The 12,860-nt window shown below is 38.4% G+C and overlaps 1 protein-coding gene and 1 long non-coding RNA gene across 4 annotated transcripts in view; one reads left to right on the top strand and one right to left on the bottom strand.

The window, feature by feature from the left end:
• Positions 1–5,686, top strand: part of LOC306994695 — a 42,273-nt gene extending 36,587 nt beyond the window's left edge. For all 3 annotated transcript variants that reach the window (XR_013796721.1, XR_013796722.1, XR_013796723.1), the window contains exon 5: positions 4,877–5,686. This is a non-coding gene — a long non-coding RNA (uncharacterized lncRNA). The remainder of the gene's footprint in view (positions 1–4,876) is intronic.
• Positions 5,687–8,413: 2,727 nt separating this feature from the next.
• Positions 8,414–12,860, bottom strand: part of abcc12 (ATP-binding cassette, sub-family C (CFTR/MRP), member 12) — a 33,089-nt gene continuing 28,642 nt past the window's right edge. Inside the window, 3 exon segments of the mRNA XM_079605428.1 lie at positions 8,414–10,577; positions 10,963–11,127; positions 11,207–11,320. Coding sequence (XP_079461554.1) covers positions 10,485–10,577; positions 10,963–11,127; positions 11,207–11,320 — 372 coding nt within the window. The 3' untranslated portion in view covers positions 8,414–10,484.

Below are 12,860 nucleotides of genomic sequence, written 5' to 3'. Positions count from 1 at the left end.
GCAACGCCAAGGTCATGGGTTCGATTCCCAGGGAAAGCAAGAACTGACAAAAAATGTAAAATGTGTACCTTGAATGCAATGTAAGTCGCTTTGGATAAAAGCGTCTGCCAAATGCATAAATGTAAATGTAATATTTTCCATGGTGACGCCTGTTGCTTGTCACTCACGTGACACAACGCAATATGACGGATGTAGCCTATTGGTTTTATTTCCTTTTTATTAGAAACATTCCCAAACTTGTTAACTTTTTCATGAAATAGCCTATCTGATATTGCAATTCTTAAATACGTGTAAGTATATGTATTTTGTCCTTTAAAGATCTAGTTGATCTATAACGGGCGAATTCACAATCCGAGTTGTTGGATTTACAACACGTAAATTCATCCATTCTCGTGAAAGACATGAAAGTAGGCCTAAGTGCCTGGTGAACTGAGAAAATAGTTTATAATAATAACTTTATAATTCCATTCACTGTATCGGAAATATTTAAAACACGTAGTCAAATTATTTTTTAAGGATTATTATTGCCGCTTCCTAAATGTGTATTTTTCAAACTAGCTCATAATATTTAGTTTTGCGTTAGTCAAGCTCACATCAGCTGACTCTCAGCTGATCCACATCTACCTATAGGAATATCACTGTAAACATATATAAGCTCCTTCAGTATTATCAGCAGCTATCGCGTTTAAAAACCCTCCTCCATCCCAAGCTCCTCCTCTCGTGCAGTCAGTATTTGGCATTCTGAGTCCCCTTTGAATCAGAATAAATTCTCAAATTATGTTGTACTTTAAAATCTTGAGTTATTGATATCTGCAATACATTTGTTGGTTCTGTTCTGTTTACCCCAAGGGTGGTTATTGCTACATGAGTGAGCGCGTCCGTCTCTGGTCCAGCGCCAGCCAAAGCGCAAACGCAGATTTCAATTTAACAGTTAATGACGTGCTGCTCTGACAGTTCTAATCTAATCATACCTGTGTGATTAGCCTGTATGTATATATAAAAATAAAAACATTTGGGTCAAACACTAGGAGTCTTAATCCACCACTGATCATACAAATTTAGAATATAAAATATATATTTTGATGAAAGATTATGAGGGCACTAATAATATCATTAATAATCTACTGAAATTAATAATCAATTGTGTATGTTTCTCTTTGGTTATCCTTTTTATATTCTGTAGGAATACATTCGGACACCAATTAACTTTTCAACTTACAAATAAGTCACATGTGCAAAATGTTTAATAAAAAAACATTATAAACGGCACATAATACCACTCGCACATGATTTTTTTTTTATGTGGTTTATTAATCTATACAAAAAAGTGCACTAATTTTGCGAACTGGCACAAGAGATCAGATCTGGTTTCCAGGCAGAGAATATAATGCAGGTATAGCTCCACTTGTAGGGCCTTCACCTAACAGAAAGGTTGCCTGGGAGCTTGAGATGAGCATACATCTGCACTCACTCAGGGGTAATTTACACAGCTTATCTGTTCATATGGAGGGTCTCAGTAGGGAAAAGGTTATTGCATTGTAGCCAATCACTTCACACTGTTAATGGGGCCAATATGTCATCAAATGTTGCAATGTAAAAGGCTCGGGTAGGTGAAAGGATCTTGACTCTCGATTACAAATGCTATGTCCGAAATCTTTTGCAGGCCATATTTTTTGCATAAAGGCGACTTGTAAGTAACTGTTTTCAGACAGACTTCCAAGGCACCATATCTTCATGTCTAATGACCTATACATTTGAGTAAGATTTAGACCAAACAAATACTTAGTAATTACAATCCAAATTTCTTGGTTGAGTCAAAGTTAAAGGGGACCTATGATGCCCCTTTTCACAAGATAAAGATAAACATAAAGATTTCACAAAAATAAATCTCTGATGTCCCCAGAGTGTTTATGTGAAGTTTTAGCTCAACATACCCAACAGATAATTTTATACAGCATGTTTAAATTGTCACTTTTTGGGGCTCAGAAAAACGCGTCGTTTTAGTGTGTGCTCTTTAAATGCAAATGAGCTGCTGCTGCACGGCACAGGGGGCGGAGCCTCATGAGCTTGCGCTCAGTAGGTAAGGGCAGAGCCCATCTACGGAGAGCCTGGCCACTCCCTATTAAGTCCTATTGTACCGAATTTTGGTTGTGGTTCCACTGGGGGCGATCGCCCATGAATGCAAAATGAATGGGAGTCTATGGAGCTAGACGGCTAAATTTGTCTCTTTCACCCGATTGCCGTTGAGAAATCTCAGATTTGATTGTAGCTTTCAACATTGGTTATAGGTCGAAAGTTAAATGAATGAGTACTTATGTCCTTTCGATTTCTTACAGGTTGAGTTGTTGTTGCCCATTACACATTCTGCATTCTGCTAATGAACGCTGATTGGTCGGTGAAGGACTGATTACGACCAGAGATACCGCTTGATGGCATCGTGGCATCCGAAGCGGGACCAGAATGTCTTCTAGCAAAAACTCTTCTAGCACGTGTGTTTACCTGTGTCAGCTGTTGTCGATGCCTCGAGAGAAAAGAAAGTGCAGAGCGCGAAAGCACCAAAGTGACTGAAGGATTGGCGTAAAGCAGTATCTCTGGTCGTACGATGTGTATGACGTCATTGACATTTTAAAAGACTTTTTAAAGCAAATAAGTGACTCTAAAAAATCTAACACCCAGCAATGTGTCATTTCTTTGCATCTCCTTTCGAATACAACATTCAAATTACTAGACAAAAAATTATATCCTGAGAAAAGTGGATTTTGAGGGGTATAGCTCCATAGACCTCCAATTCATCTGTAAGGTCCTCTGTAAGATTCGGAAGGGAATGATTCAGATTTCTCTCTGCACAGCTACTAGAAGACTGACAGCTGTCAGACAGGTTGCTCACGTCACATCTACGTCGTCAAGCTCAGTTTGAGCCTGCGCAGTACGCCCAGCCATCAGGAAGTGAGTGCTTCTAATTGACTTCACTTTTCTCCGTTAAAACCTATGGGGTCGCTGTGTCCATCTTATATACTGTCTATGTCTAGCTACGTTTACATGGACACCTTTTGGTTAAATCGGAATGAGATCAATGCGATTGATGAATCCGAACACGGTGTTTACATGAACGATAAATAAAGTAATCGGGTTGATGTGCGCGTTTATGTCACAAGTTTCAAATCAGAATAGATTTTTTGACATGCGCACACTGCACAAATATACAGAGTTTCCCGCTGTTCGCACACAACTATTCTCCTCTATTGGTTCTTTATTTGTTTTAAAGCTACACTGTGTAATTGTTTAAGTTGATTCTTAGCAAAAAACACTTTGTTCTTTCAAAACTTCTACCAACTAATCAAGTATTCTCGTTAGCGTAGAATCGGTTGCGCCTCCATCTTGAAAATACATTAGCCAAAGAGGGACATACCTGGAAATTAAAGCTTCGCCTTTCGCATTTTACACTCAGTGGCACTGTGACAAATGCGAGCGGGAGATTACTCGCGACTGCCGGCAGATTTGAAATAATACGGCCACCGTAGGAGTTAAAACGCCCTCGGAATGGGAGGGGCTAGACAGTAATATTCAGTTGGTAATCATATACAATTTCACCGCTAGGTGGGAGTAATTCCTACACAGTGTAGCTTTAAACACGTAATATTAATCCGTCTCTGGTCATGATTTGGAGACAATGAGCATATGAACCGTTTTGCCGTGCTGCTTATATTGATCACGCAGTAAAAATGCCCCTCCCCGCGGCCAAAACCAGTCGTCTGTGGATGAGAATCCAAAACGAGGACTGGTGGGACGTTGTCCTGCTTCACTTCACAGACGCTGAGTGAAATGAGAATTTTAGAATATTGGGACACTTATTTATATGACACTTTATTCAACAGGAGGAACAGCTCATTCCGCGCGTCATACGTTAACGTCATTGCACATGCGCAGTCCTTTCAGTTTTGGTTTTCAATCCGATCAAGTGTTTACATGTTCTCTCGATCGCATTACAAAAGGAATAAACCACCCCTTTCAATCTTGTCGAAATTTCATTCAGATCGAACTCAATCGGATCGATTTAGGTGTTTACATGAAGGTTTTTTAGTCCGATTGAGCCATCAATCCGATTATAAGTGTCCATGTAAACGCAGCTAGTGTCAGAACAATCTCATCTCACGGAATGATGATAATAGGCTTGTTTGAGATGAGCAAAATCTGTGCAGAACCGATCACCGGTGATCAGCACAAGATGCATGTCGGTTAGAAATGTGTGTTTTTATTTTTAAATGCTCTATTTGAACATTCAGTTTACAGTGTGAAACAACAGAATTAGAACACAACAATAATTATTGAGAATAAGAAAAATATAAAGAATAGAGAAAGAAAACACTTCAACAACATCATATCACAAAACAAAAAACAGACAGTGATATAATGGGGGGGGGGGGGGGGAAGAGAAGGAAAAAGAAAGAGGGCATTGAAAGGAAATCTAAACATTTATTTATTTATTTATTTTATTTATTTTAATAACAATTTGGGGATTCATAGAGAAACTTTGCAAGATATTGAGAAACCAACTAACATCTTTCCAAAATTGCAGAGTATAACTGCACGACCAAAACAAGTGAAGAAGAGTTTCAGTGATGACAGAAAGAGCAATTAGTGTCAGATCTGATTTTTTTTTTTGTAACGAAATTTTTGACTGGGTAAATATTATGAACTAATTTAAAAGATATTTATTTTACTTTGGTTGTGAGGAAATACCTTTGTTGTATGGGCCATATATTTTTACAATTTAAATTATCAAAAAGTCCATTCCAATATGAGATTGCTGGAGGGGCAGAAATAATGTTCTCAAGCAATAGAACTCTTACTTTATAATTTCTTCCTTTTTTTTCAGTGAAACACCAGGAGTGTTGACAGGTTCAGGAGAAGACAATGAACCCAAGGAGAGAGTATTATTTTTGAAGAGCATGAGTATGCCAGATGGAATAGCATCCATTACTGTGGCGGTTAGAAATGTGTCCGAGTGTGTGCGGTCCGCCTGACTCTGATGTCATGCTGACGTATGTCAAAAAACTCTCGCGAGCGCAAGGCGGACGTGTCGGATTCTGCAATTGAGCGCAGTTGCTCTCCACCGACTGCGCTGATCAAAAGCATGATGGGAAATGACTTGCTGACGGCACAGCTTAATGCTCATAAATTATGAGCGAATATTACCAAACTTTCTGACAGTGTGATCTCTATATGGGTTATGTGATGTCATTGTATTTAAAAAAATATATATATATATAAACATATGTCAGTATTAAAGCAAAAATTATTGATAAACACGTATTTTGAATGTAATTAAATAACAAGTACTTTGGGTGTCTTGTTCATTGTATTTATTTTCATATAAAAGCAACAGAACTTAAATGACATCCATGTTTATTAGCAACACCGTGCACGAGCGTGAATCTCGCGATATCCGTCTTTGATCTCACAGGTGTCTGATCCACTGCGAGAAGAGAGATCTGTCCGTCTTGCCTTCACTTTTTTCACTCCTCCCCTCACTGAAGCCGCCTACTCTCAACTACACACCAGCCCCAAGGCTGAAAACATGCTTATATGATTTATGGGGATTAAAAAAAGGAGTGAGTGAATTTTTATCACCATAGGGTGGTTGTGTACACACACTGCAAACACATATTTATGTCCAAACATCATGCAAAAGTGAATTTTGCATAATAGGTCCCCCTAAATTGACATTTATGAATAAAATTACTCTTTTAATTGAATCCAACATTAGATTTAGAATAGATGTGCTTCGATGCCTTTTTATTTCTGTATACTATGGTATGGATGACTTTAAAGTAAAAGACTTTATGATACTTTTATGGTGTTTTGCATCCCTTTTTGGATATAAAGCTTCAGCCCCCATTGTAATGGTATGGAAAAGAGTGACCAATAGTCATCAGAATTTCTCCTTTCATGTTCGATCATATTTGGATGGTGATGAAATAATGACAAAAATTTCATTTCTTTGGGTGAACTAATCCATTAAGGGAACCTGGGACAGCTTGTGCTTAAGGTCAGCCTCACAGAAGGAGAGATGATGTGCTGGATTTATGGCCGCAGTGACGGCATTACCTTCAGGTGCACTTCCACACTTGCTGCCAGCAGGATTGCGCTTTCAAATGGCGGTGGTGCAAAAACATGCTTGTGTTTTTGTACCTTTGCCATTTAGATACTAAAGATCCAGCTAAATCCAGGAAGGCCAGTCTGTTTGACTGCTGAAGAATATCAGTGGGTTTGCTTTATCAGACACATACTCAGCATAATAGCTGGTGATTTATTATCACTATCAAACTTTGAGTTTGAGACTCAGGAACGAACCACAGGAAAGAAGAGATAAAGCCGGGGTAAAAGAATGTCCTTTGTGTATAAAGTCCACAGAACAATCTCAGTCCCTGTTAGGTTCAATGGGCCAGTTTTACAGCTCACTGACTACCATATCTTATCCAGAGAGAGCAAAAAATGAGAGCGAGGTCGGGTTTGAGTTAGGTGTTCTTGGAAACATTTGTGAGGATTAACAGGTGTAGATCAAACATAGCTGAATGCGGTGGCACTGGCAAGACCTCTTAAAAATGCTTTATTTGGTCACCGTCTTGAAAATCTGGAGCATTTAAATCTGATATCCGGTGTTTAAATATGTCCCTGATGTAGCAGGTAAATAGCCATGTTCCAGATATACTATACCTGATTTAGCTGACTCAGATTGGGAATTCTTTGTGTGTTCTTTCGAGGGTGAGACAGGAAATGCCGTGTTACCACAAGTACATTCTGCTGCTGTAGAGTCATGACACTGAATTTGATTTCATACTTTTAATCCACCTTAATATATTCCACACATACCACACCCAGTGTAGCTATGTGCATATTCAAATGTCTGAAAGGTAATGTAAACCAGGGCTGGTGATTTATGAGCATAAATCACAATGTGGGACTTTTTTCCTGTGAAACCACGTGTCATTATCGCCTACACACTAGTTGACAGAGGTGGGAGAGATGTGCCTTTTAGGCTGTTATTGTGTCCATGTAAGAGTCACCATGAGATCATTCAAAATCAACCATTCCTATTTTTTTATTTTGCAGTATTTATTATGATTTATCCGTGCACATCATGATTTTTTTTTTTATTCATGTGCACTCATAATCTTTCATAAAATTAATTTCCCCTACCTCATGCAACAACAATTCTTCTCTTCTTTGATTATGTGTTTTTCAGCGGGACAATCTGTCCCTCACATGAAATAGCACACTGTGATCACACTCACACACCAATAGCAAACCACAACCATCCAAATATCCAATCCATGCTATAGCAACTTGCATTTATACAATGCAGAATGTTGATAACATGAAAATGATTAAATGATGCAAACAGAGTTCTGAGTTTTGGCTGTACAGCAGCTCTTAAAGAAAATAGTGTCATTGTTCAGCTGAAGTCAAACATATATCTTTTCTGCAATCATACACTATGGGAGTTATGAAAAGCCCTTTAGCCCTGTTGTACCCAAAAAAATATATAAAATCGCATCTTGGTAAGATATGTCAACATTTAAACTGCTTTGTTTTTACATTTGTATAGATACCTTAGATTATTCAAGTAATTATATCCCAATACTTACATTTAAAAGTGTAATCCGACAATTTCAAACAAAAAAATCCTGTATCCCTCGAAGGATGCAGCCTCTGAATTGGGACGCAGCTATTTTGTTTAAACGCATCTGAGATTTAAAAATGGCGCCACTGGAAATAGTTCAGGACCAGACATGACTGATCACAAAACTGACAGATCACAGTAGGACTTCACTAACAGACTGAGAGGTGTAATGATTCTTCTTCTTTTTTTCCTATTGAGGAATATAGCTTCACTGCTGAGTGATTGAAGACTTCCTTTACTAACATTGCATGGCCAAACTCTGCAAAAAGGTAAATACAATTAGTGAACGTTCTGCATGTGCAAAAGCTTTGGAGAATATTACAGGCACATCTGGCCTCACTGAGCATGTCTGCTTACTGTCTTTATCATCTTCAATTAAGCCTTGGCCTGATCAAAAGATCCCTTTCATTGATCAGAAACAATGCATTCAGCTTTGTCCAACAGTGTTAGGAAAGAACTAGTTAGAGCCAACTGTAATACAAGGCTAAGAATATAGTTCACATTTGTCAATGATTTATTGTTCTTGCAGACTACTAACCGAGAGAGAGAGAGAGAGAGAGAGAGAGAGAGAGAGAGAGAGAGAGAGAGAGAGAGAGAGAGAGAGAGAGAGAGAGAGAGAGAGAGAGAGAGAGAGAGAGAGAGAGAGAGAGAGAGAGAGAGAGAGAGAGAGAGAGAGAGAGAGAGAGAGAGAGAGAGAGAGAGAGAGAGAGAGAGAGAGAGAGAGAGAGAGAGAGAGAGAGAGAGAGAGAGAGCGAGCGCGCTAACCCAGCGTGATTGTACGTACTTGTATCTACAATGCATCTAAATGTATTGGAACACTGAGTCACAATTAAAATATCAAAATAAGCGGCATCTGCAAACTATTAACTATATGGACATGTTCCAGGTTGGAAAACAGGAAAGTGTTGAAATGCTTTTTCTTTTTTTACTGCAGCCTATATAAATTATTTTATCATTTAAAAGTTTCTATAAAATGTTTTGCTTGAAAAGATCTTTCTTTAAAAGACAAATAGCGCTATTACGGTTATAGGGGGCGCTATGACACATCCCTGAAAGAGTAGATACTGAATCTCCAGATCTAATCACTGCCGAAGAAGCAAAAACAAGTGATAGTATGTAATCATATGCATACAATAATACAATCATCAATATTAAACAACAAATAAATCAAAACTCCTTACTGTTACTGAATGAAATGTCGAGTTCTGTAGGCTATGTGTTTCTATGCCAAGTTACTTGCGCTTTCAGTTTTACACTTTCTCAGACAACACTGCGCCCTAGTGGGGGCAAGACCATTCAAAGTTAAAATAAAGTTCTGGACACAATCATTAAGAGTTATCTGATTCCATTTTATTCCATGAAGTTGGCCTATAGCCTGATCAATAACTAAAGCCTTGATTGAATATTTAAAGTTAAAGATTCAATAGCCTGTGTGGTTGGATGGATTCTGGGATTGAGACTCCGTCATCACGTTAAGGAATATTTTTGATTTGATGACTAATAAGATACTGATTGACAGGTTGTGCCAATGTATGAACGACACTGCATTGGTGTCATGTTTCCATGTTCTTAGAGTACAATTTGTTCATTGGTGAGTTAGTACCCTGCAGCTAAAGTTTAAATCGTGACTAATGCTGTGTAGATGATCAGAATCTGATAATGACGGGAAAAGACTGTGGCAGGAAGTCAAGGGGTTTGTTCATTCTCGCACCTGACCTGATGACAGACTGACAGAACACGATGACATTACAAAAAAAAAAAAAAAAAAAAAAAGGTGCCATGCGCGTGTGTAGGCCTATGTGTTAAATAGACCAAGGTACTGGCCTAAATAAGCGTTTAGATAAGAATGTTGCACCTCTTAAAATTATTTAAAAAAAAAATAAGAAAATAAAAACTTTTTCAAATACAAGCGTCTTTGAAAGAAAGTCTCTGTATTTTCAAAATGATGCATATTTTGGGTCAATGAGCGTCACTGTATAAGTTGAAGGACACAAGCAGTAAAAATTCACTGATATCTGATTAATGTCTTTCACGCTGTCTCTTCACCGAGTTGAAATAATTCCCTCAATCCCTCATCAGTCTGAGATGCACGCTGATGCTGACATTTCAACACATTTCATCAGTTAGTGTCTCCACTGATGCAACCGTGGCCCAATAAGCTCTGGTACTGGAGGAGGAGAGAGACACCTAGCGTCCAAGCTGAGAAACACACACTGACTCACCTAGAAAGTTCTTAGAAGCATCCTTTAAATGTACTATATGCTACAAAGCGTACGAGACAGAAACGAGACTTTATTTGTGCATGTATTGTGCTTTGATTTTATATCTGTTTCACACATAAAAAAATCAAATAAATATTTTAAATACATATCTGACGAATCTATGAAAACTGAGGACATTTAAAGTAACTGTAACTGCTGTGTCTAAATAACAAAATATTAAGATAGATATATAACGCACATGAACAAAAATGTGCAGAGCCCTCTGAATCTTTAAAATAAAAATGACAATACCTATGTGCAAAGAAAAAACAAAACAAAAAACAAGTTGACTGGAATAAAAAAAAGAAAAAAAGTGCAAATCCACGTGCTTTTACCTATAAATGTAATGTTGAAAATAAGTGTGCCAACGTGCTATGGTGTATTATTCGTATTAGTGATAGCTTATAGGCTATGTAAAGATTGATGTATAGGTCACACATATTCTGCAAGAGTCATGTACATATAGATGTCGTAAACCACTTCCTGTATACATGTGTCAAATTCTGCAACAACATGCAGTGTGAGTGTTTCAGAGTGCTTCACGAGTTCACTTGATTAGCTGCTGCTAGAAGAGAGGCAAACAGAGAGTTCGGCCTCTGTATCAGGTCCTGCGGCGGATCAAACTCAACCACCTGGGAGAAAACATGAAAGAGGGCTTAGATTCACCTTACTCTTAATGTAAGAGCGATTGTAACTTCTCATCCACTTCCATTTATTTCAGCTGCTGTACAAAAGCTGCCTGTTATGCTGCTTGATATTGCAAACTGATATTTGTTATCATAGTATTTTTGAATTCATAATCATTTTACCATTTACACTTTACAGCATTCTGTTATTCTCCCGGTTATTTACCTATAGCGGCAAATTAATCGGAAGTGCCCACAAAATCACAGAAAATAGCTTATGCGTTGCTACATAAGGGGAATAGAGTAGTACTTCAATAATGCTATTAGACAGTAATGTACCGTATTTAGTTGAATGTAATGTCAATTTATATATTAAAAAGTAGTGGATTACCTTGCCCTGCTCCATGACGAGTATGCGGTCACTCTCCAACACAGTGTTAATCCTGTGGGCGATTGTGAGCATCGTGCAGTGCTGGAAACCATCTCTGATGGTGTGCTGGATCATGCTGTCAGTCTCGGAGTCTATAGACGCCGTCGCCTCATCCAATAGAATTATCTATGAACACAACTTTATCAGACCCTGTTAAGAGCAAGGGATTTTTTTGAGGTGATTCTGGTGTGTTTTGTATTCTCACTTTGGAATTACGGAGCAGTGCTCTGGCCATACACATGAGCTGCCGCTCTCCAACCGAGAAGTTCTCTCCATTCTCCACTACTGGAGAGTGTAACTTCTCTGGCAGCTTAGCAATCTGCAAGAGAGAGAAAGAGAAGTGCGGATGACTTAACACCTGAATGCTTGAGTGTTTCTTTTATATTCTATGACTATTATATTCAATTGCTGTTTCTCCTTTCTTTTTTATGTTACCATGGACCAAAGTGTGAAAGGTACTGAGAGGAATTTAAGCAGATGTTACGTCTATGTTTCATCACTATAGTGCAGCTCACAGTAACATGCCCACTCTTATATTGTTTTTTTTTTCTTTCTCAATAAATTATATCCTCACATAAAAGGCTAGATTAATTTAATGATGTTTGAGCTGCTCCTAGTAGAAACCGTGACTGTTGAAATAACAATGAAATCGTGGCACCCCACTGATCACCTGAAAAGCAAACTTTATTATATACAGTGAAAGAAGTAGAAGTGCATAAGCGCGATGGCAGTTTGATCAAATATAGACTACTTAATGGGATGGTTCAGAGTAATTTCAACCTATGGTCCTTTGCACCATGACCTCGAGCCAAACACCCCCCCCCCCCCCCCCCCCCCCCCCAGAAGCTTTTTTTCCCTTTGTCGAAACATTATTAAAGTTAGAGCTTATTTCGAGATATCAGCCGAATGGCTTAGTGCAGGCGCTAATGGATCTGAAGGTTGTATCTCATAAATTACCCCACTAATAATGCCCAGAATGGTACCAAACTTCTACAGTAGTACAAATAGGTTCTGTACTCATAAAATGAGGCATTGTAAAGTGTGTAAGTACATCAGGAGTTTATTTAAATAACGCTTGCCTGATGGCTTATGCTACTGCTAACCCAGACGTCGAGTTCACTTCTGTGATTTGGGAAAAGCCCGTAAAACTTGCGCGATCACCCGGTGTTGCGGAAAAAGTTTTTTGGTATATCCGAAATGTTTTCTTATTTTTTCCAAAGTGTTGACAACTTAGTGTTAACTAATAATTGTTGCAAACTGGTACTATCAACAAAAAATGTGTGCATTCCTGGAACTGGGCGTCTACACTACATCCTATGCATCGCTTTCTGCCTTTCTTTTACGGGCTTTTCCCAAATCACAGAAGTGAAGTGACCTCGTCCATGTTAGCGGTAGCATAAGCCATAAGGCAAGTGTTATTTAAATAAACTCCTGATGCACTTACAAACTTTACAATGCCTCGTTTTATAAGTACAGAACCTATTTGTACTACTGTAGAAGTTTGGTATCATTCCGGCAGGGCATTATTAGTGGGGTAATTTACGAGATACAAGCTTCGGATCCATTAGCGCCTGCACTAAGCATTCGGCTTGATATCTCTAAATAAGCTCTAACTTTAATAATGTTCGACTTCGACCAAGGGAAAAGAAAGCTTCTGGTGGGGTGTTTGGCTCAAGGTCATGGTGCAAATGACCCTAGGTTGAAATTACTCTGAACCATCCCTTTAAACAGGCAATTTTTATAAAGTTTGAAACCTGTAGCTGAAAAAGTGTGAGCATTCAGGCTGTTCTACTATTTGAAAAATGAGGAACATATTTGGAGAACCTCTCTGACACAAGATCTAGAAAAAGTATGTACTT

This window comes from Phoxinus phoxinus, assembly GCF_949152265.1.
Source record: "Phoxinus phoxinus genome assembly, chromosome: 2".
Classification (NCBI taxonomy): domain Eukaryota; kingdom Metazoa; phylum Chordata; class Actinopteri; order Cypriniformes; family Leuciscidae; genus Phoxinus; species Phoxinus phoxinus.
The sequence above is the reverse complement of the archived record's forward strand: the minus strand, read 5'-3'. Positions and strand labels throughout refer to the sequence as shown.